This window comes from Amphibalanus amphitrite, unplaced genomic scaffold (genome assembly GCF_019059575.1).
Source record: "Amphibalanus amphitrite isolate SeventyFive unplaced genomic scaffold, NRLGWU_Aamphi_draft 000416F_arrow, whole genome shotgun sequence".
NCBI classification, from domain to species: domain Eukaryota; kingdom Metazoa; phylum Arthropoda; class Thecostraca; order Balanomorpha; family Balanidae; genus Amphibalanus; species Amphibalanus amphitrite.
The window spans coordinates 200,012-224,817 of record NW_024881910.1 but is presented as its reverse complement, the minus strand read 5'-3'; the positions used below and the strand labels follow the sequence as shown (position 1 = coordinate 224,817).

The window sequence follows — 24,806 nt, the reverse complement described above, 5'->3', positions numbered from 1 at the left end:
TGACGCGATAAGACGAACTTTGCAAAGTGCTACGATGAGCCATTGGCTTGTATGTGTATTTGGACACGTAAGCATCATACTACTGTCTCTGAATCTCATCTTATACACTTACATCATACAAGGTTATTATACATTTACCGAAAACGTATTTATGCGAGAGAATGCAAATAGGTAGCTGGTAAGATGATGCATTTTTAGCATGTTTGCATATTGACAATGACCTTACGCCTGTGTTACGGCTAGATTTGTGGTAGCGTTTCGTCGGTATGGGGCTGAAACTAACCGGCCTGGAATTTGCCCACTGTGCCGCAGGTCTCCCCCATATATACTGCGGCACAGCCGGCCCCGTTGAGCATTCGTGGACTGACAGGAAAGCCTCAGTGTTATTACGGAACGTAGCATTTTACGAAAAGGTCACTCAAACCAACTGTTTTGCTTTCCCTCGCATTTACAACGAATGCGCAGAAGGTGTTGCCCTTTCCACTGAGCGCTTACAAGTGTTCTCAGCATTCTATCAGAGGTCTTAGGGCGACCACGTAAACTGCAATATCAATCCATTCATCAAGCGTACAAGCGACTGGTGCTCTCTGAGATGCATAGGCATAAGGCAAATGATCGATGGTTTAAGCGGACACCTCTACTTGCACTGCGATAGCGAATAACATGATAACTAACGCACATATCTCGCCCAGATATAAGACATAAGTCCCTCCGAACATAATTTAAGCTCATTTACTATGCAGCGGTTGATGTAGACTCTCTACAAGCATGCTAAATACAGGGAACACACGGGTGACACAACACTTGACATGTTCTATCTAGCTTATTACCTTTCTTAATAATAATATGTGATAGCAGTGAGGACTTCGCCTTTTTGCGTACTAACAGATAATCTAAGATCGCCTTTTTAAAGCATCCTGATATGGTGAACAATCAATGTTTAACGGTGGGCGATTAAAAGTCCTTACGCCATCCTTGGTCTACTCAAAGCATAATAATGCATAATGCACATTGTCGATGGACGATGCTACGCGACATTGAACTACCAGCGGGTCGCGTTTCATGCGTATAGCTAAGCCCACTTAGGGGTACACTGATCGGTACGATGTTTGATTCGTGTGGATTGTGAAAGAGCCTATCCTGAGATCTATTTGATATCATCATTCCACATATTACTGACTATCGTCATCGTCTGGTTCTACTTTCGTTACCGACTTTAATCTCATTAACCATCATCGTAAAAAAGCCAAGTCCCGTCTGACTTTTCTTCAATTTACAACGTGGATCTCCCATCTCCAGGTAAAAAAAAAAAAACACTAATTATGTCGAATTTGGATCAATTATCGGTTTAAGTATTGTCATGTTTGTTCTATTCAATATTTTCGTGGAAATGCTAATCCTCCATTTTGTTCATATTTAGTGCACCAATCCTGCAGTAGTTATGTCCCTTATCGGTATCTTTGTCCCTATTCGGTGCCTCCGTTCTTAAGAAGTTATCCATTTAGTCCCTTTTTAACCCTGATGTGTGTTCCTTTTTGGTATCCCAGTCTTCAAATTAACCCCTATTTTGCCCTGTCGTGTGTTCCATTTTTGGTACCCCGTTCTCCAGTAGTTAAGCCCCGGCCCGGTGACCCGGCTCCATCTTTCATGTCCTGACTCGATACTCTAGTCTCCGAGTTATTTCCGACCGTCACCCTAGTCCTCGAGTTTGTCCCGACCCCGATACTCTAGTCCTCGGGTGTGTCCCGCTTTGGTACCCCGTCCTCCGGTATGTCCCGACGCGACACTCTAGTCCTCGAGTTTCTCCCGACTCGACACTCTAGTCCTCGAGTTTCTCCCGACCCGACGCTCTAGTCCTCGAGTTCCTCCCGACCCGACGCTCTAGTCCTCGAGTTCGAACTCGTCGGGCGGGTCGATCTCGGGCATGATGAGCATCTCGGGCGTGACGGAGAGGCGCGGCCGACGGTGACACTCACTGGCCAGAAGGCGCGTCACGTCCAGAGGCTGGCCGGCCCGGCGCCGCCGGCGCACCAGGAACGAGCGGATCATTGCCTGCACCTTGGCGATCTTCTTCACCTCGTGCTCGTACAGCCTGCGGTGGAGGAAAAGAGGGGTGAATAGCGAGTACAGTCTGCGGTGGAGAAAAAGAGGTATAGTGACTAGTGAGTACAGCATGCGGTGGAGGAAGAAAAGAAGGGTGGTGGTTGTGTGCATCCTGTGGTAGAGAAGAGAGTTGATGGTTGAATGGTGGGTAGGGGTGCTATCTGAGGCGGAGGGAAGGAGTGAGGATGAGTACAGCCTATGGTGGATGAAGGAGTGTGGGTGAGGCGAAGGGTTCAGTGTTCACTTTACGGCTGGTTAAGAAGGGGAGTGAGGGTGTGACGCAGCCTTTACGGATATCCAACGTTCTTTTCAGCGTAGTTGAAGCATGTTTGGACATTGCGGGAAACTTCGACCATTCATTTTCCCTCTTGTTTACTGTGCATGTGTTTTGTGTAAAACTGACCTGCTCATGTACTCCTCGTTGAAGTACTTGAGGAAGATCTTCTGCCTTCCCATGCGGTAGCCGTCCAGCTTGAGACGCACCATCAGCAGTCGACAGTTCTCGCGCGTCACCTCAACGGTCTCGTCAAAGTCAAACGCCAGGAACTGATACCTGGTGACCAAGAAAAAAATATCCGCGGGTGAAAAGGATATTTCTAAAGGCAGACGACAAATGTCTCAAAGGAAGCTCAGCGCGACACGTGATACAACGTCAGCTAGCTAGCTATTATCTCGGTAACATGATAGTTAAAGGCGCTTTGGTCCGTTGTCGCCAGTTCAGAAATCAAACCATCCGCGATCCTCACCTTCGTAAGAACTCGGCAAAGTCGATCCTCTGGGAGTAGCCGTCCTTCCTGATGGCGATGGTGTTGGCAATCTGCATGCACTTCAGCTGATGTGCGACCAGGCCTGAAAGAAAGGCGATGGAACATCTCACTAGCTGCCGTTATGTTTGAAGATGTTTGATGGATGCGATCTCTATAATGGCTCGGGAAGAAAACAGCCATGATCGTATTGGTTTTCTTTAGAAAAAAGAATAAGTTCATGCTTTTAAGGGCATCACATATCTATCCAGAGCCATATCTGAAGTCCGAAAACGAGGGAGGACAAATACTCATCGGACGGCGAACTGCGACTTGCCCTCGCTTCCCGCTCCCCCGTTTTTCATGTCCTCCCCTTGCCCAGTTCACCCGTGCTCCGGGTCATAGAAGTGTCTCAGGACCCCAGCTCACCGGTACCCCACGGACCCCACCTCACCCGTATCCCACGGACCCCAGCTCACCGGTGTCCCAGGTGTCTGCGGCGCCCTCGCTGTTGGAGCGCACGCAGCGCACAAAATGGGCCGTGCTGTTGATGAGTTTGTGCATCACCTCCATGGCGCTGTAGCGGTAGCACGAGGCCTGCGTCAGCAGTACCAGACTGGTCTGCGACAGCCGGCCCCGCGAGCGCGTGTCGAACCGCTGCCGGGCGACAGCGGGAACGGAACGGCAGGGGGCTCGTCAGTGGAAGATAAGGGAGGAGGTGCACAGCATTACCATCAGGTGACACGCCAGCGGGGGTATGACAATGAGAGCAGCCGCTCAGGGTGCGTCATCAGACTGTGCGGCTCAACTTTGTACAGACCAGGGGGTACAGATTCCAGCATAGGCGGCGGAATGGGGAGGGCACCGGGGCACCGTGCCCCGGCCCCCCTTTGATTTTGGCATTTTAACATTAGCCCTATGGGCGTTGCATGGAAAGAATGGGACCAAAAGTCGTCAGTGCCCCCCCCCCCCCTTAATTGCAGGTGCTCCGCCGCTACTGGATTCCAGACCTGTAATTGTTCAACCGTGCGCTTTAGTCGCGAGCCTGGTCTACTACCGCCTGTCCGGGCCGGAGCTCAGGCTACGGGATTTTCAGTGGGTCTAAGTGTCCTTGGTATGGTTAACGTGTCTGCAGGATAGAGGACACACTTTTAAGCTTGCTGGCCGACCCACTCTGGTGACGCTACATGTCCTTGACACGTGTCCTTTGCGACCGACCTTGTTGCCGACGTCGTCGTTGAGTTTGACGGGGCGCGCCTTGCCGCCCGCCTCGCGCTGCGCCTGCTCCCGGTCCATGGTCAGGTTACCCGTCTTGGTCAGCGGCAGCAGGAACATGGGCGCGATGAACGGGTTCTCTGACTGACGCAGCGTGTCAAACACCTCCGGGTCCAGGTAGTCCTGTCACAGAGAGAGAGAGGAGGCGTCAGGGGTAGGATGAGCCAACCCCGAGTACAGGTGGTCCTGTCACAGACCGAGGCGAGTCAGTTGAATGGCGGACCACCTAAAGGCGTATGTGGTCGTGCCACAGAGACGGGTTCCTGAGCAGTAATATCAACCTTGTCTTGGTCCAGTTGGTTCTTGGTCCTATCACGTAGGTCGTAGTTGGAACTCGTGAAAGGTATCCTATCCTAGGCCCAGATGGTCTGTCCCCATTCGTCGACGAAGCCTAGTCCATCTTTGCTTTCTTTCCATATCATGTGCGCATATGTGTTTCAGGTCAAAATTGAGGCTGATATCATTCGGAATGTAAATGGTCCTTTTAGGATCGATTCAAGTTCAAAGACTTTGATGACAATATCAGGGCCAAAGTGGTTACACTTTTCCGGTGGTTTAGTGTTTGGTGTGAGTGCGATCCATGACTTGCCTTGTTTTTGGCGACGATGTCCTTATTGGAGTAGGACACCTTTCCAGCGTAGTGAGCGATGGCGAATCCATCCTTTTCGGGGAAGAAATGGCGGCTTTCTATGGTCTCCTTGCAGTTCTCTGAAATCACAGGAATCATCGTAAAGTCCTCCGATCACAATGAAAACTGGCAATTCAGTTCGTATAGCTGTCACACCACCCGCTTCGGTGGCCCGAAGTGTACTAACTCTCTCCCTCCGACCACTGAGCCCCAGCTCACCGACGAAGTACTGGTCGGAGGCCTTCTCCGACAGGGTGCTCTCGTCCAGCAGCGCCAGCAGGCCCTCCCCCTTCTTCATCAGCATGTCGATGGTGGCGCTGTTGTCCATGTACGTGTAGGGAGACACCTCCAGGTCGTCGCCACGGAAGTCGTCCTGCAGACGATTGGAATGGTGTGGTGGATAAGAATGCTCGCTTTTTTGCTGATTTACCATCTTGTCAGTGTGAAATATGAACATCCGCGTCTGATGGTGATTTACGGTGAACGATCTGGTGTTGATGTTGTCGTCAAAGAAAATCATCTGCAGATAAGACAAATATTTCTTAGACAAGGATCCCAAGCGAAAAAGCTCCAAAAATTGTCCATCATGCACGACGCTGCATGTGACATGCTGCACCCAGTCCCTGACATAATTACTGACCATTTCCCACTGAAAGACGGACTGGTTGTAGAACGACTGCACTTGCTCGTTGAAGGCGTTGACGACCAGCTGTTCCAGGTAGTTAGTGCTGCGGCTCTCGAACCCGTACATGTCCAGCAGGCCGACCGTGTTGGTTTCGCCGCTGCAAAAATGGAGACGAGTTTCATTGTCATCACCTCCTTTCCCGCTGTTTCTTATTTTAAATATTTATAATCACATTTTTTTTCTCTTATCTATGCATCAGATAAGAGTGTAAATCAAGAGGTGAAGTATTTGGCAATTGAAGGGGAGTTTCGTTTGTGTTTATTAAGTGTTGGTGCATTTATGAATGAATGAAGGCATTTATCCTTCTTAAGCGTCATGAAGAAGGTGTCACGATAGATATCGAGCTTCGACTGCTGACATTTTTAGGGTGGGGATAACTCACAACAGCAGCCTGGTGAGGGTGAAGGAGGCGTTGACCCAGTTGACGACACTGTCCACCAGCCGGCCGTACAGCAGGCGGGCCAGCGCGTCCCGCGAGGCGCGCGCCTGCTCTACTGTCTTGGCCTCCTTGACGGCCTCTCCGGCGACGATCCGACAGCGGTGCTCCAGCGACCAGACCAGCTTGGCCTCGTCCACCGACAGCAGGTACGACACTGGGGCGGGGAGGTCAGGGGCTCAGTGGTGAGACACGAGATTGGGAGCCTAGAGGCTCAGCGAGCAGCGTTTAGCGACACTGAATGAATTGGGGAAACCAGGGGCATAGGTGACAGCACAGGGCACATACCACTGAGAACGATAGGTACTGGATGTTTTAGGGAGGTTGTGGTCATCAGTACAAACATCCTGGATGAATAGGAAAACGGAGGGGCGTGAAAAGATGATGGCTGCTACTGGTTGGTAAATTAGACATTAGCAGCGACAGAGAACAGCCACGGCATCATGTTTCATAAGTGAAAAATATCGTGCACAATGACATGTTGAAGGAAGGTATCCATGCTACCTGTAGTGTCTGACCTGTATTCAGGACATCCTTGTTGACGATCGTGACGCCCTCGTCGCCGTCCTCGAAATCGACCTCGCCCAGCAGTATGATGGCCGCCATCGCCTTCCGCACCGTCTCCTGCTTGTCACCTGAGATCTCCAGCAGGTCCATGGTCCGCTCAGCCTCCTTGAACTTCTCCGCGCTGTCCACCGGGTCGAGGAACTTGTGCTTCGGCAGGAACCGGTAGTCCTGCGGAACGGGACACAATGCACATGAAGATATTCCGTTGGCGTGATATTTGAGTTGTCTTTCTTTTGCATTCGTTGCATTTTGATTGCAGGGCACAATATACCGTCGAACTTGCGATATGAAATATATGGTATGTGGTATGGAGTTCAATGTTTTTATGTGGCATCCCCCTATCTCTGGCTAGCTGATACTTACATCTTTCTTTTGCAGCTTGTAAATTCCTAGCTTTCCGCTCTGCTGAAGCCCGTAGTAGTAGGCGTATAACGCGTTGAAAGTACCGTCGTTCCTGCCGCATAGATATTGGTGGCTCTCAGTTTCGCACAGGTCCTATATGAAACTTGCGTAGTTAAAGTTCAAAATTATTTTGCTAAACCACAGGATCAATATGACAGATGTGGTGCGAATTGCACGTTGCCAACTGCATTATGCCTTCTTTGATCGAAATCCCCAGTTCCAAGAGGCCACGCTATTCCCAGAGGTCCTTCAACATTCCCCAGGTCGACCCAGACCTGCCGACCGAGTAACCTCCAGCAGCTTCACTCACGGTCGGGTATCGGTGACCCTCCAGCGCTCCAGCATGTAGTTCCACACGATTACGCCGCTCAGCCGGCCCGTCTTCGTGAACGTGGTCTCGAAGTAGCGCACCTGTCGCGTGGAGGCCGCGTTCTGGCTAGTGGCCGCGCTACCCAGCAGCTCCAGGACGAACCCGGCGCCCAGCACCTTCTCCGCCAGGGACTTACTCTGTCCAGATCGGAATAGAGGCCAAGGAGGTGGTGGGTGGGTGTGTCATCGTGGGGTACGGGAGGCACAGAACAGCGGAAATATTTACTGGCATTACGCCCTTCGGCAAGATATGAAGTATTGATTCTTTAACGGTGTGCGAGTCCGCGCTGTCGTCGACACTATACGACTACATGACACTTTTCGACCGTCACATGCCGAGCACCGGCTGACCTACCTTTCCGAGGTGGCAGAGGTGCGCCAGTGCCATGCGGGCGTTGAACGTCTTCCCGGAGCCGGTCTCGCCGGTGAAGACGATGGTCTGGGCACGCTGATGGTGCGCCATGTCCTGGTGCGCCCGGTCCGCCACGGCGTACACGTGCGGCGCGTTGTCCGAGCGAGCACGAGAACAGTAGGCCGCGTGTGTCTGAGGGGAGAATACGGGACACAGCCGAAATAGCTGTCAGCTACAATAACGGCGGCAGACAGATGGGTTGCACTGGTGTGACCAGACTTCACCAATATCGGGGCACTGGGCTTGATCGAATAAGTGCTGATGCGTAGAAAGGGCACAGCAACCTTTGTGATACTGGCCTCTTTAGTTAAGCTAGGTTAGGAACGACAAGACCCATCGTCTAGCTTCCAGCCAAGCGTAACTCTTTCGGCGTGTTTCTAACTCCTGCTCACTCGTTCAGAACGGGCCTAGCTGATCTCTGTCGCCTAACCAGCATGCTGCTAAATCTTCCTGCGATTTAACAAGTCTGGCTCCTCGTCCGCTCGCTGGGTTTATTCGCCAGTCTCTTTGCTCACCTTGGCATCATAGAGCGGCTTCACGCAGTACGGGTTGACAGCGATCAGCACGTCGGCAACGAAGGTGTAGATCATGTCGCGGTGGAAGCGCTTCTCCAGCAGGTTCAGGATGGTGTCGTCGGTGACGTCCTCCAGGGCCGCGAGGTCGTCCTGCAGGATCTCCAGGGACTTGGAGTGCGGTCGCGTCTGGAGAGACGGTGGGACGAGGTCAGGGCACTTTAGTGGATAACTTGGCTCATCTTTGTGATGACCCAGTGTAGGACTTTTCAGGCCTGGGCCAACCCGTATATAAGAAAAAAGTTATGATACGAGAAGTACCGAAGGTGACTAAGAGGTAGATCTTATAGATCATAGATCTTGTGCGGTATAACACTTTGTTCACCGATGTCAGCCGTTAATGTCGCGCAGGTAACCGGCTTTGGAACTGACCTGGACCACCCACAGATAGTCGACAGACACTGAGGAGAATGCGACACGTATAGTCATTCCCTCATGGGACACATACTAGGGAGGGGCTATCGATACCCTAAACTAATTCTCAAGTAGTCGACTCGGGAAGTGACCTGTGCCGGCTGAGGACATTGAACATACTGGGTTCGAGCAATGTCTCCCACACTGACTTACCCTCAGGTAGCCAGCCTTGGAGGTGACCTGGGCCGGCTGGACGGTCTCTGCCGGCCCGCTGTCGGCCAGTAGCTGGGCCAGCTCGTCCCTGATAGCGGCCAGTCGCGGCTCGAGCCTCGTCAGGAACGGGTGGGTGGCCACCTCCTCCATCAGAGGACGACTCTCGTCGTTCTTCTCCAGACACCTGCCAGAGGGCCGGGCCAGACGTGATTACAGCGACGGTGTAGTTTTGTATCAGCTTAGATATAACTCAGAGATGCGACTTCGTAGTAAATTGTTCCCACCTTTTTGTAAAATAAAGTCATCCACCAGTTAAGTCTCCCGTCCGAGTATTTCTGAGTAACGTAAGCGTTCACCAGAAATCGATAATATCACTCTCGAACCAGAGCGACATATCAAGCACCATTTAGTCATTCATATTGTGCGTTTAGGTATCCAGATTGCCTTTTTAGTTCAACCTGACTGGCTGGCGCTGCGCGGCGCCTATTCCCCATGCGGTCAGACTATGGCGGCGCCGCTGACTTACTCCGCGATGAAGTCCAGGTAGGCCTGGCTCCATTCGGTGGGCTTTGCCAGCGTGGGAGGCGGGTTACGGGTGATCTGGAACATGGCTCGCACGGGGTGCACGCTGGCCAGCGGCGGCACGCCGTCACCCAGCTCGATGGCAGTGATCCCTGTATTACAACGATTTACAACGTATTACAACGAACTGGCTTCTTATAGATCACCTGATGTATGTACTACTTGGTCTCAAGATAAGGGCCCAGGTGACCTGTAGTTTTGATGCGGCGAACACCCTTACCCTCGCCACAGGTCGGGCCGAGTGCACCCCTCCTCCCAGCCAGCGCCACCCCCACTCGAGTTGCGGCGAGGGTGAGGGTACTACCGCATCCGAACTACAGGTGGCATGGGCCCTTATCTTTAGACCAATAGTACCATCCATCTGACAAAACCAGAAGATATATATAAATGCAATGAAAACCCTAAGCCTCATGCTAATAATTGTATTCAAAATAGGGCCAAGAAAATGAGACAACTGTTTCGTGCATAACACATCGTCAGGTCTATTTTGCCCTATTTTGAATACAATTATTAGCATGAGGCTTAGGGTTTTCATTGCATTTATATATATAATCATGAGCCTTAAAACAGCGCTTTCTTTCATCAAAACCAGAAGAGTTTCAACCATTAATCATGACACTCAAGTCATATCTCAGTTTCAACCAATTATAACGCAGCTGGACTGCCGCGCGGTCCGTGTCGTTTAGCGTCGCTCGAGGCCAATGTTTGGTGCCGTACCGAGCGACCAGACGTCAGCGCGGATGTCGTACTCGGCGCCATGCTGCTGGTCGCATAGGATCACCTCCGGTGCCATCCAGTAGGGCGTGCCGATCGAGGTGCCCCGACGAGCCATCGTGGACGGCAGGTGACGCGATATGCCTGTCCGGAGGGCGACACGGAGGTCAGGGACGAACGGGCATCCCAGACAATTAGCGTAGGTAATGGAATCGTACATCAGGAAATAATGTGCGTACCGGTGGTAGGAAGCACATGATATGCTGCCATGCCAGGGATTGTGGCTTACCTACCATATCATAGACTTGAGGCAAAATCGGGGAATGATACGGGCTAGGTTTTATTTTGGCAGCAACCAACTGGCGGCCGTGTTGTATGTAAGGGGAAACGATTATATAATGTAAATACACGTGTGCGCACATAGTCGCCAATTACATATATATCCCCACTATGACTTATAGGGTACCCGATCTGGCGGCTGGCACTTAAGTAATCGAGAATGTTAATGCAATTATTATCTCGCTCGAGCCCAAGAACGTCATAGCGGTACTCCAGGAAAACAAAACGTGATAGCCTAGCTACCTGGGAACTGGTAAATATTGGGAAGGGTTTGCGGGACTTCACGATCCGGAGAAGAACGGTGGGCGTTATTGGGACATATAAGACCCCACGAAGAAAATAAATGAAACGATTAATACACTAACGACTTTCTAATTCAACTATAAGACGCAGATTATTAGTTACAGCGCATACAAATGCTCTCTGTTCAATGTTCATGGTGTTAGCGAAATATCCTAGTCGTTCATGGGGCACTAAAATATTTTGGTTCAGGCTAAATTTTGAAATTAAAGCTGTGTGAGTTGTAACATCAACATTATAAAGTCGTCACCCACCGAAGTCGACGAGCTTGATCTCGCCGTTCTGGGCCATCAGGATGTTCTGCCCCTTGATGTCGCGGTGGATCACGTGGTTCCGATGCAAGTGGCAGGCGGCCTGAGGACGTAGAGACGCCGGTCACCCGTTCACATTTTGACTGACAGCATGCCATGGTACTTATTCTGGTGCTTGGCCTGGTGTCATCTCGACAGGGCTTAGCGTGAATTTTATTTTACGTTGCAGAGGGCGGGGAATTAATTTACCGTTGTTTTATACGGGACAGGTACAGTAGGTCTACTAAAAAAGTCCCCCGCTCCACAGGCGGCCGGCCGGCCGAACCCCCGGATTCCAGCCCCGACTCTATTGCGCAGGCCGCGGCAGCGACACGGGTCAGGTCGCGGCGCCCGGCGAGTGGGTCAGTTGGCGGCGGCCGGCCGTGGAGTGAGGACGCCGTGTGTGGGGCGCAGAGATGCCGCAGTGCAGAGAGGGGCAGATGGTGACTCTGCACTATGCCGAAAATGATGCCTTTGTGATCTAAATTAAACACTTGCAGACGCAGTGCATATCCTCCCTCGCCCCATTCCTATTTTATCATAATCCTTCAATAATCCGTAATGACCATTCAACGCAAGCAAACAAAACAACCCGTTTAGCGGCGACATCATCTCGGATAAAAAAGCGACAGTGATGATTAAAATAGACTTAGCGCGAGGGCAAATCGAGGGGTATATATGTATCACATACCGAGTATTTTATTCCCATCTAGCAAATTGGGGATCTTGTCCAACAAGTCAGCGGCCGTTCTAGACACAGATAAATGCTTTGTTTTCGGTCGCATCATTATCTGTTCGCAGCATCATTACCATGTATTTTTTTTTGCGGTAGCTCAAAGCACACTGACATGGTGTGTCAAATGTGGAAATAGCCGCCTGGCTTTAGTTCGCTAGCCTTGTCAATAGATGGCAGTACCACAATATGGGCAGCGGATCGTGCAATTGACGTCAAATTTTCGTTATCTGCTAAGAATTGAATGGCGGATCTTTTCATGCAAGAATCAAGTAAATCGGTCCACAACTTTTCTAGCAACAGAGATATGAAGTCAAACACCCTGCCAGAGCGGCGGCGCGGCGGCCGGCGGCGGCCGCTACGCGCCGCCTGGGAGACTGGCGGCGCTGAACGGTTCCGACTTGGCACTGCACTAAAACCTGTTAACTGCTTGGAATAGTTATTATAGCAAAATTTTCATTCAAGTGAGGAATAACCAAAGGCATGAAGTATGCATGCTTGTGTGCGTACTGTGTAAGCCAAGAAACTGCATTAGCAGATACTCGCTAATATTAGATCCAGCCAAGTCCAAACGCATTCCAGGAGATGTGTTTCTGATGGTTCATCAATATTTATCGTTCGAGGGCGGATACAGTTTTAACAATACAAAAAATATTTTTGCACAGCTCTATTCCTTGAATAATTCTCTTCAACGCCTCATTCCTAGTTAAGCGAATTACCCCACCCTGGTTGAATAAATAAGGCGATTTCGCCACAAGGTCGCGGAAAACCGACCGAAAACGGCCGCGCTCAACGTTAATTTGGGCATGCAGACTCTTAAAAACCCGCATTGGGCGGGTAGGGTTTCCCAGGTATTGGCTCCAAAACACCGTATTCGGCTCCCGAATACGTCCAAGTGACCCGCCTCGTTCCTAGTTAAGCTCTAATTAGATCAAGTGACTCATAAGGAGCGAAAAAGCGACAAAAAGCATGGACTTCCCTATGGCGGCGGGCTGCCGGGTTGCCAGACGGCGCACCGGCTATTTCCACTTTTGACACACCATGATGATAGAAGGCTGACATTTCATACGTCTTGCATTTGATTCAAGCCGGATCATTTGACATCAACCACGTTTTCAGGTCAGGCCACTTAACCATGGCGTCTTAAAGGGACCCTCCCACCTTAACATTAGTTTTGAGTTGAGATAGCCAAGTTTGCGGCCAGGCTCAGAAACCACCATTTATCCTGGTCGCAACCCCCGCAGCTTTATGGTGTTCAAGAAATTTCTTCCCTTTACTTGCAGGGTGGGACCAGCGTGGTCCCTATCTCTTAACCATTACGGGAATCTGATGACGTCATCAGGCTTTCGAACGTCCGTTAAATGTTTGACTAAAACGTTTTGTAGCACGCGGTGGTATATGCCGCTTTGCGCGCAACAAATGCCGCACTTTCAAATAAAGTCGCTAGGAACAGCGGAGATCCCAAAAAGTAAACAAAAGTAAAAGTCTAATATCTTGAAAACCGGTGAATATTTTTCGATGAAATTTGGTAGATATTCGTTTTTGCTCTTTCTGAACCGAGCGACATCACTTTCATGCCAATTCATTAACTTTTTTGAAGGTGGGAGGGTCCCTTTAAGTAAGTTTCTGCACGGTTGTCGGTTATAAAATGATGCAAATCCGCAATGCACTTAGTGTCATATAAGCATAATGGGGAAATATGGAAACTGTTAATTTGGCGTCGGAAATGATCTAAAATTATGCCTCAAGCACTTCAAATCGTGACTTCATACATTCTTGGCAAGGTCTTATGCTTCACTTTTGCATTGTTGACCTTGCGTGACGTCATTTATGACGTCACTAGGGTGATAGGAGTGCTTCGTCAATAACTCCCGATCAAAATGAGCTAGCCAGTCGGGACAGCCATCAATGGACTTTGCAAGACTTGCCGAATCAAATGTTATGCAACCTGTCCTCCTTTCAACAGCTTCGTGACCTGTGTTGCCCTAACATGACATTGACCTCAGGTAAACATCCTAAATTGCTTCACCTAAACAAAAAAACATATAAATCGACGCGTCTGAGAACAGAAAACACGATTGTATCGAAATGACGATACTCGTAATGCGACCATTTTTGCGAAGTTATTTACCAAAAACCGATCGAATGCCTTGGGACCCTTGACCTGCCCTAAGAGGTCACTGATATTTTAAAATGGGGTGACAGTCGCTGCGTCACGTAACGACGCAAGCGCTCGTTTTTTTCCGCGAGGCTCTAGCAATTAGCTCAATTATAGGAGCTAAACATGGGGATGGGGAATCGCTCCCTTCTCACTCACTATTTGGCCGGGATAGTGTTTGCAATTATTGTTAAAATCTAGCATTTTAAGATTTCAAATGACCCATTTTTCCCGCCCAAGTCTTTCAATTCAAGGTCATAACACCATGTCACGTCAAGTGACCTTACCTCAAGGAAAGTTCCTGTGCTCATCATATCTAAATACACCGACTAACCGATCGCTTTAGAACTTTCAGCGATTTCAATGGGCAAGGGGCATTTGAAACGTTTACTTTGCAAGTTTGACATTGTTGACAGAAAGGCCGGGTCAATTTTGAGATCGCTCAAATCAATGGGAGAAAATTGAACTGTGACATAACTATGCTCTGGTGTAGTAAATAATTGGGTTGTGCGAGCCAGCGACAGTGATCTGCGGAAGCGAGACTGTTCCCGTGGGACGATTGCCCTGTCGGGACGGTTCAGCCGTCTCCCAAACGGTCACCCGAAGAGGATTATGTGTCCTGGAATGGATCCGACATCAACTACAGGTTGGCTGGTGGGGTGACCTCCAGTCCAGAGAGGGAAGCATGAAGACTAGGGGCGATGCGGATTGTTTTTTCCTGAGGATAGCGAGGACGGAAGGAATCTAGCACCCTTGACCCTTCCTCATACTGAATGTATCTCAGGCTGTTAAATCTCCTAAGCGTTTTTTTTTTCTCGACATCGTCAAGGTGTCATGAATAAAAATATGAAATCCGGGAGGATAAATTAAATATAGAAATTGTGGCCAACAGAACATTATCAGTGGCTTTCAACATACTCGTAAGCATGATCACACACCCAGCTTACATATGAGCCATGTAATAATTATTTTTGATAGACATGCTTAAGTTATGAAATCATCTGAAGTGTTTGTAAAGTTCCACGATACGGATCTAATATCCTGCTATGCATCATGACCATTTCTGGGCAGGTCATGTCTTTGAACAGAGGCCAAATTTTTCAAATGAACTTTAAAAATCAACTTTTGATTCATTCGAAGCGTTTTGATAAGAGGAACACGAGGCTGGTAAAATTAACCCGCGCCCCGCTGGGGGGGGGGGGGGCAGAATCTGCCCTCCCTCCCGTTTTTCGCCAATAACTTCTAAACGCGTTACGCCAGCGACGTCAAACTTTCAGTACCTTATCATACATCGATTTGACATGTTCCCTGAAAATTTGAGCGAAATCCGTCGGAAAATTTTCGAGAAATCGACGTTTTAGTGACGTCATGTGCGCCATTTTCGCCTCAAAAACGGCAAAATTTCAAACGCCGCTAACATCTTCACTTTTAAAGGAATCAAGACGTAACAAAAAAGGTTATACGTGATTCTACTTTGTCTATCAAATGGCTATCTCGGTTTTTGAAAATTTTGGATTTTGGCTCAAATTTTTTTTTTCAAAAAACTGACTTTTTTGGGAAAATAATTATAAAATCCTATTTTTTGAGTGTATCGAAAAAAAACGGAATATATGTCAGAGAAGTGATCTAAGTGCACCTAAATACCAATTTTTAGAAGAATCGGTTCAAAAATGTGGGAGTTATTCAAAATTTTATGACGTCACGACACACAAAAATTTTGAAAAATGATTTTTTAGAAGTTCTAAACCTCGCACGGAAACAAAAATAGCACCATTCGATTCGCCGTGAAAACTGCATCAGATAGACACCTTTTTAGGCCTTAACAACCAACTTCAAAATTTGACCTCACTTGACCTGACCTTGACCTGACCTCGACCTGAAATTCATCCAGAGGTGGTCCATATCACTTATTGAGTGTGCCTATTGAATTCTATGAGTAAAATGACCCATAAAACATGTGTCGCACATGCCCTTTTCTATATTTTGTTTTTGGTGACCTGACCTGACCTGACCTGACCTTGACCTTGACCTTTGAATGACATTGTATGCAACGAATATTGTCTTGGTAGTCTAAGAACACGTTTTGGGCAATCAGTCTCAGTCCATTCTTCGGCAACTACGGTGCAAGGCCGATACTGTAGAAACTTGCATTTTGTACCCTTGACCTGACCTTGACCTGACCTCTGACCTACTTAAGCAAAAATAATTGGGCTCTTAGGATCCGCCTTGTTGAGAGCTTTCGATTGCCGTTTTCCCCGTCTTTCTACGACCATCGGTTCGGAAGTTAGACAGGGGGGGGGGGGCAAAATCTGCCCCCCCCCCCAGCAGGGCGCGTATGGCTGAATAGCCCAGCGGGGCGCGGGTTAATTTCAAGCAAGTTTTAAGCTAAAAACTTTTAAGTGTTTGTGGAAAAGCAATTGGTTTTCTCATAATAGGGTAGTGTGGGGTAATTTGAACATATTTTTACGTCTTCTCCGTTGTACCAAATTCCAGTTCAACCCTGGATGAAGAAAAACTGCTTCAGTAGCGCAAGTGTCACTTGCTTTCACCATGCAAGCCTCATTTTTGGACGAGCCGAGCATACCTTGAATAGCATAGCCTCACTTCTCCACCAAGTCACGGTGTGTTCAAATTGCCCCACCGTGGGGTAATTTGAACATACTGCCTTTAACCGGTCATAAAAACGATAGTCTCGCCAGCACCGATGTTGTTTGACCCATAAACAAATAGGCAGAACAATTCTAAACATACCTTCACTTGAAAAATCAACCTAACAGCAAAAGTAACAGTTCCAGAGTATCAATATCTGCACGCTGCACACCGGTCAGTTGACAGAATTCGCCCCTCTTCAATTAACAGAACGTCTATCATTTTTGTTCGATAAAAACTCTCCCAACCGTACTACATCTGTTAAAGTGGTGCCAATCGAAACCTGGACATTTGGAGTTCTGATTTTGTCCAATGTCCAATTCGGAATTGGTTGGACAAAGGTAGCAGACTGGACAATATTGGACGATGGCTTGCTACACTTCAGCGCTTTTTTAAAGTAATCGTGCATAGCATTGATTGGCGAATGGAAAGCTTGTTAAGCTCTCAATATAATGAACTCTTTTCGGCTGGTAAAATTACATGATAAGCAATATAAATGACGGTTTTAAGTGTTGATAGCTGCATAATTTTCGGACATACTTGGACAAATAGTTGACTTTAACATTTTTGGACGGAAAATCAACAACAATGCCGGACATAAGACGGATATTAGACGTGAATTTTCTAAAACTGGCATCACTTATCTGCTACTGCCTTGGGTCGAAAATATTGGCAAAAAAACTGGGAGCGTTGTTTTTTCGGAGCTATCCCTGTCTTCATTCAAATTCTCACACTATGTTCAAATTACCCCACGCTAAAAGTTATTTTGCCATTTTAAAAAACAGGGTTCAAAAGCAAATTTCTTGGATTGAAGGCACTGATTAGGTCATTATACAACAAAAGCCGTTGCGTATTAGGCGCTAGCAATGCAAGATTTTGCGCTGCAATGAAGTTGCAATGACGTGTTGTTCGGCGTTGTTCCTTGCGAAATTGATTTTTTACACTGTGCGTCAACATCTTCATTCCCTGAAACTTTAAACCCCGTTCATATGATAGCCCTTTTAGTTACGATAATTTCTCACATTGGTCTTATTGTCATGCCACTTATGGATTTTCCGTAATTTTCTGTTATTCACACTATGTTCAAATTGCCCCACATGTTCAAATTACCCCACCCTACCCTACCGATGGTGGCAGTTGCTGTTATTTACGTGCTAAGCCGTTCACCTTAATTAAATCTGACAATATTATTCAGACATAGCGGTAAACGAGCTGATTCTTGTGTTAGGTTAGGCTCGGTCGATTTCAGAGTGGGAAGAATGACAGGAATTAGGGGGAGACAGGGGGCCTGGGCGGGAGTCCTGGACCTCATGCTCCGCTGGGGCCGAGCCCATCACGTGGGTTGGATTGCCCTAACACATGGATAGCCCTGGGCGGTGTTTCACGGCCCCGCGTTGTAGCACGCTGCGCTGCGCTGCTGCATTGTTGCGGCGGTTGATATGAATTCGGCTCCACGCTAGCGTTGCGAGCTTCCGAGTCTGTTGATGTTTCCATGGAAATTGGAAACCCAATGCACCGGTGCGCGCAACGCACCCTGTCCAAGCAAAATTTTACCACCGATGACCTCTGGTGCCATGACCTCTGGCTCTAACCCGATCTAAAATTGGCTGAAGTATTTTTCTTCTTCTTTTTGCTACTTTTGACGCTACTTCGAATGCCACTTGACTTAAATGTCCAAAGCTGAGTTATAAGAATGATGCTCAATCCCCATTTCCCCTCCAACAGGGCGTGAGAGTCTAGGCATTCCTGTGGGGCACGGGCTAACAATGAGTATCTCATAATCATTGTGGCCATGAACATCTACTGCCATTCTTAAACACTGGTTTCGCTGCGCTGAGCGGTGGCCGTCCCGTTTGTTGGATTCTACAGCTGGCTGGCGGAAAGCGTTACCGGCCGCCCGTCCACCGCCCGCGGGTCGGACCGAGCGGTCCCGCTGACCCTACCTGACCTGAGCCCGGCGCGATATTGGACAGGCATACGGGGGTTCGGCTCAGCGGAGACAGCGCCCACTGGTGCTGGGGACTTTTTTAATAGACCTACTGTACATTGTTATTAAATCGATTATGTTCAAATAGAAGTTATACACATTATATGTTGGTATTAAGCCGCTACATAAAGGCACTTTTCTTTTGTTTTACGTGATTATTGGTGCAGACGCGTGATAAGCGCAGTTCAAACATGAATCGTAAGGACACACGTTTCTTTTGACGTGCGCATTGGTCACCGCTGCTCTGACCTGGACGGTGTGGTGGAGAATGAAGGCGATGTGGTCCTCCTTCATGACGTGTCCGCTCTCCTTCAGACGCTTCACTAGGTCCGTGACTGACCCGCCCGAGCAGTACTGGAACGCAAGCACCGGTGACCGATGTCACAGCGGAAACCGGCAAATGAAGCGACATTATTCCTAACAGTATAGGATTATAGTGCGATGTATGAGTAGCACCAATGCCCAATGTAATCATATATATTTCTTTTAATCCTGGTTTAGATGCTTTGAATGCCGACATTTACTGTTCCGATAGTCGATACATATTTATATGCATATTTGTCATGCTTTTTTAACACTGGGCGATAGTGATGAGCCTTTTATGCATGATATTCTTACGAGTTACGACCTAGCTGCTCTCACCTCCATGACCATCCATATCTGTTCGACGCCGCTGCTTGAGGTCTTTTTGAAAATGCCGTGCAGTTTGGGAATGTTCTGGTGAACTGAGAGGTCCTTCAGAATTCGGTACTCCTCCTCAATGTCAGGGAAAGTCTCCTCCGTGTTGTCCACTATCTTGATGGCCACCTTGGTACCTGAAATAGATATAAAAATTAAAATAATTAGATCTTTTATCCACAGAACTGAGCAATATCTAGCGATAAAAGATGCTTCGCAAACGCACAATGCCTATCTATGTACCGCAAATAATTAATAAATGCATACAATGACAACATTTTAACCGACGATAGGCATATTGATTGCCCCGATGAATCGCAATAATTGTTATTGATCCCACATAATAATTAAACAGTGGCGGCCACAGCACCTGAGCTGTTCTCGGTGGCGGTGAAGATTTCTCCGTAGGTGCCCTCGGCGATGCGCTCGCCCAGCTGATACAGTCCATCGGGCTGGGCCAGCTCTTCCACGCGCAGGTAGCACCCGACAGTAGACATGGCGGCTGGTGGGGCTGCCGTCCGGTCACAGGCGCAGGCCGAGACGGGTCGCTGGAACAACAGTACGCAGACGCTCAGTACTGGCCTGACGCATCGCCAGACATGTTGAATCCCTCTCCGCATTTAATCCCAATTTTTAAGCAAACGCGTCAATGATGTGCTTCCAATGACCAAAACATCCAAATGCATCCAAAGAACAAAACATAAATAAACTTCATACAGTGTAAGGTATACACGACGACAGTGAAAGATATGGGTATGCTTTTTGTGGTCAAAATCTGGTCAAGATCAATTGTTAAGGCAATAGCGCGCACAAATACAGCTGGCGGAGTGAAGTTCTGCAGCGACAGTAGAAAAAGCCGTTTACTTATTTGACACCACAAAAGAGCAATTCCACCGATAATCAGGGAATATGCTGGCACTCGCTACTAATCGTGGCCGAAAGTGGCAACGTTTCTATTTCTACGTAATCCTTCAGAGTAAAACTGGACCAGGAAAGATAAGCTAAACATCCTCATGTCGTAAAGGCCTCAGCGCTACAACTCTACGGAGCGTAGCGCAAAGGGCTGCCCACCATACGCGTCGGAGGAATCCTTCGTCGTCCAACTTTCACTGTTCTTCGGGAGGGCGGTGAAATATTGTTGTGCGGGTGGGAAATAAAGATCGTTTTGGACCATCTTGCAGTATCCACCGAGGCTCGAGCACTCTTTCGGTTAGACCTTGTTACACAGCACACAAACTCAAAGGCGTCGACGATTTCAATGTGCACGTATGTAGGATTATGCAAGCAGATACGTTTGTGTGTGTTCCTCACCTACAGCAGGTGCCCTGGACACGGAGACAGGTGGCGAGCAGCAGTCACCGGGTGCTCGCAGCAGTCCGTCAGGTCTCTCCTCTCCCCTTTGGTGACCGACGGAGTTGGGCGGTCTGAGCCGCTCTCACTGACCCGAGGGGCCTGCGTCTTTAGGTGCGACCCGTGACTGCCGACGCCGGAGCGCCTCTGCCGGCCGCCGCCTCCGTCTGCCGCCTGCTCGGCTGGGGCTTCCGTGGCACACTAAGCCTTTGAGCTTGTTAGCGAAGCCACCCATCGGCGCTGAGCCGCAACTGGGCGCCACTCGCAGTGATTCGCCTGGAAGACCGCCGCCCGATCGGGCGCCCACTGCCGACTCTGATCAGGCAGTGGTACACTTCTGTCACATGTGACATGTCAGAGTGTAGACAGACGCGGAAGCTATGCCTTTTTATGCTCTCCCTCATTCAGTCGAAAATCAATTATATGAGCGCGATGGCTTACTGCTTAGGTATTTGATAGTCACAATGTGCTATATAGTCACAATCCCAATCGCATTTCCATATAAGTTCAGGCCACCGTCGTCCTATGACTACATCAGCGTAGCCGTGTGATGTGCATGGTTCAAAAATGTCAGATGGGTATGCATTATGCAATTCTCCGTCGTCTCTCAGTGTCTGCAAACCTCGCGCAGCGAGATGACACTTTCAGAAAGCAGTAGCACAGCTCATTTATCTCCGAAGCTATTAGTATTTACAAAATAATCAATTATACCATTCCCTGAAAATGTACTGACTCTATAGCCCCACGACCCTGGAACCTGCGCCCTATTTCTCAGCCTACAAAATGTAAATACCAAAAGCTTTCCACATTTTAACCCGGCGGCCGCTGGGCCTCCGCGCCACCCGCCAGCCGCTGGGGGGGGGGGGCATATAGTTGCCCCCCCTTTACTTCGCCGACGATATCGTCGCAACGCGAAAAGATAGAAAAGCGAAACTTTGCACACATATTCCTGAATACCTAGCCGAGGTTGTGTCCAAATTTAGTGTCGATCCCATTTGAAATGACGTCACAGTGACGTCAGAAGTCCAATCGTAGATTGGCGTCTCTTAGTTTCCTCACGATATATATATCCGACATATGAGACCGAGAATATAGGACCGATAACTGGTCAGGATATAGTTAACAGTGTATTTAGATGTTTCAGAATGACAACAGGTGCTGTTTACTTCATTTACCGCCGCGTTTCATGCTCAGCGACATCGGAAACGCTCCGTATTGGAAAACGACAAAACTTTATGACGTCACTGTGACGTCATCTTAAGTGCTACAACCACCAAACTTTCCTCAAATATGGCCTAGGTATTCATTTGAAGCTATGCCAAGTTTCAGCTTCGTATCTTATCCCGTTTCGGAGATATTCCACCAAACGTAAAGGGGGGGCAACTTTATGCCCCCCCCAGCCGCTCGTGGGTTAACCCGCGCCCTGATGGGGTCTGCCGAGCAACGCGGTCTGATGGGGGGGGGGGGCATTTTGCCCCCCCCCTAAGATCTCGAGAACCACGCAACATAGCGACAAGCGGTAAACAGCGTTGGATAGCCCTAACGGGGAACTACCTTGTGACCCAATTTCATTGACCTCGGTCAAACCGATGACGTCACAGGTCAGGTCAAAGGTCGAATTTTCACCGTTTACAGGCATTTCAAGAAATGCGTTGTAAAATCGAGTAAAATGCATTTCATTGAAAATCATCGATGGGGAAATGTTCTTCAAACACATATTTTGCTATTTGAGGTCACTGATACCGGGTCAGGTCACAGAGGTCAGGTCACTGGGGGGTCACAATATGAAAGTGTCGTGTGATACATGTTTTATGGTCCATTTTACATGACAAATGCGACTATGTGGGTCAGGCAGACTTTTGGACCAGCTTAGGTCACGTTTTGGTCAAGGTCAGGTCAAGGTCAGGTCAAATTAGGTCAAATTTCAAAGTTGATATGTTTGCATAAAATGGGTATCGATTCGATGCAGCTCATCACGGGGAGTTCAATGGTGGTCTCCGTTTTGCGCTACGAGGTCTAGAATTGCTAAAAATTGAGTTCAAAAATTTGACGTCATCAATTTTTAACAGTTTTTTCGCTATAACTTGGCCAAAAAAAGAGGTATCGATCTAAAATTTGGTATGTATATCGAAGAGCGTAGGGACTATCACATATATTCCGGTTTTTTTGCGAAATTCAAAAAAAAATTGGAAATTTTTTGAACAAAAATCTTTTTTTTTATTTTTGAGGGTCAAAATTCCAAAATTTCGAAAATCCGAGATAGCAGTTTTGTAGCGCCGTCTTTTTTCTACACAACCACAAAAAGAACTTTAAAATTGCTTGTTAACTGTAGAATTGGTGAGCGTTTCAAGATGTCATGTTTTTTGCTCATTTTTACTCGAACATGACCTCAGTTTGACCTCAATAACTCCTGACCTGAGGTGACCTGTGACTTGCAATTTTGTGTGAAGGTGTCAAATTGATGCCCGGTAAGGTACCCAAAATTTGGCGTCTCGCTATTTAAGAAAAACCACAGGGGGGGGGGGGTCAAAATGCCCCCCCCCCCCATCAGGGCGCGGGTTAAAGAAAAAAAGGATAATAGCGATGTTAACCCACGCATGACTAGGGGGGGGGGGTGGCTGTATAGTCGACTACAGAATGATATTCCACTCCTCAGAAGCTATCATTTGACCGGAGCGCTAAGTTGTGCCGTTTATCACGCAATTAAGCGTGTCGATTGTGAGCGTTGGGACAAAGCTATAATTTGTGAACTCAGCCCGTGTGATGCGGCACAGCCTACCACTCCAGGCAAATATGTAATTGCCTGTGAAAAGTGGAACATCATTCTGTAGCCGACTATACAGAGCCTTCCTCCCTTTTTCTGCAAAATCTTCTAAACTGCTTGACGTATCAACACGAAACTTGCAGTACCTTCAGCCCCAGCGAAATCAGTCTGGGCCGTATCTAGTTTTACTCTGGCTAGCTCCGGCACTCTTGACACCCTTGTCCGACCTTGATCTTGGAGCAGCCTTTCATCGTAACATGAACCACAAATAGAGGACATAAACATATATGTCAATAATATTAATATGCCTATTATCTACATAATATTTCAAAACATTTTGGAAATTAGTGTGCAAGATATGCGAAAAAGTGTAAAGTTTAAGGTTAACCCGCGCCCTGCTGGGGGGGGTGTTTGAACACCCCCCCCTGTGGTTTTTCGCGAATATCTCAAAAACGGCGGCGCGGAGCGCCGCCGTTTTTGGTACACCTTATCATACATCAATTCTACACATGTTGTGAAAATTTCAGACCAAGGTCATTCAAGGTCAGGTCACCAGGTCACTCGAAGTGACCTCACCTCATAAAAAGTTTCAATGTCTGTCATAGCTACACCGAGTGACCGATCGCTTTGAAACTTTCAGCGATTGCTAAGAGCATTAGCATGTACAAAATGTATATCTCAGAATTTTGATATCGATGACCTAAGGTCAGGTCAATTTTGCGACCTCACCATTATAAGTCAATGGGAGAAAATTGAAATGCGCCTGTTTTGGACGAAAGACATTATAAACACTCCCAAACACTGAATTACAAGTGGTTTAGACACACTGAACATGAAAATGGTGTCTGTGACCCCTGTTTATGCCCTGAGGTCATCTTAGGTCACGAATGGTATCTAACAGTTTTTCGCAAATAACTTTTGATAGAGGCATGCTAGAGCGATGAAAACGTCTTAGATGTGTTCAGCTCGACGATACGGATCGACTGATATGCAACATGACCCTTTCCGGTCAGGTCATGACCTTGACCTGAGGTCAAATTTTCAAGTTGACCTTTCAAGGTCAAATTATAGTTCGTTCGATGCGTCTTGACGAGAGGAACACGATGCCGGTAAAAGTAAGCTCGTACAATGCTTGGGTCAAAAGTTATTGCAGAAAAACTGTTTCCGAAAAAATCGGCTATTTTTGCAGTTTTTGCCCCCTGCAGGCAAAACCGTTGACGTTAGGTCAAATCTGAGAAAATTACTCAGAAAGGGCGTTAATAGGGCTATCGAATGCGCTTTTCCGCGGCGCTGTAGCTCTATTGGTTCCCGAGTTATGCGTTGGCTTCTTGGAAATTTTCGACATTCGACCTGGAAATCGGCGAAAATTTGCCTTCAATGACCTCTGGTGACCTGACCTTTGACCTGACCCAAAAATTGACCGAAGTGATTTCCTCATTATTTTTGACGCTCTTTCGAACGCCGCCTTCCGCGTATCGCTACGTGGCCCAGGAGCCGAGTTAG

At 48.1% G+C, this 24,806-nt stretch overlaps 1 protein-coding gene across 1 annotated transcript; it reads right to left on the bottom strand.

The window, feature by feature from the left end:
- Nucleotides 1-1,868: 1,868 nt before the first annotated feature.
- Nucleotides 1,869-19,734, bottom strand: LOC122390943 (neither inactivation nor afterpotential protein C-like). The gene is made up of 21 exons (XM_043384398.1): nucleotides 19,560-19,734; nucleotides 19,154-19,326; nucleotides 18,761-18,865; nucleotides 10,949-11,048; nucleotides 10,059-10,199; nucleotides 9,286-9,433; nucleotides 8,760-8,943; nucleotides 8,136-8,321; nucleotides 7,564-7,752; nucleotides 7,150-7,370; nucleotides 6,801-6,891; nucleotides 6,389-6,605; nucleotides 5,817-6,027; nucleotides 5,390-5,531; nucleotides 4,969-5,122; nucleotides 4,711-4,829; nucleotides 4,065-4,244; nucleotides 3,326-3,503; nucleotides 2,850-2,952; nucleotides 2,507-2,656; nucleotides 1,869-2,092 (listed from the first exon to the last, which is right to left on the bottom strand). Exons 1-21 carry the CDS (start codon nucleotides 19,684-19,686, stop codon nucleotides 1,882-1,884), a joined length of 3,330 nt encoding a protein of 1,109 aa, XP_043240333.1. The 5' UTR covers nucleotides 19,687-19,734; the 3' UTR covers nucleotides 1,869-1,881.
- Between the last annotated feature and the right edge of the window lie 5,072 nt (nucleotides 19,735-24,806).

Coding starts and splice junctions, on each gene's coding strand:
- LOC122390943 (XM_043384398.1), bottom strand. CDS start 19,686: ATGTCTACTGTCGGGTGCTACCTGCGCGTGGAAGAGCTGGCCCAGCCC. Junction 5,532..5,816: donor ACCCTCACCAGGCTGCTGTT/GTGAGTTATCCC, acceptor CCATTTTTGCAG/CGGCGAAACCAACACGGTCG. Junction 2,093..2,506: donor AACGAGGAGTACATGAGCAG/GTCAGTTTTACA, acceptor CCTCCACCGCAG/GCTGTACGAGCACGAGGTGA.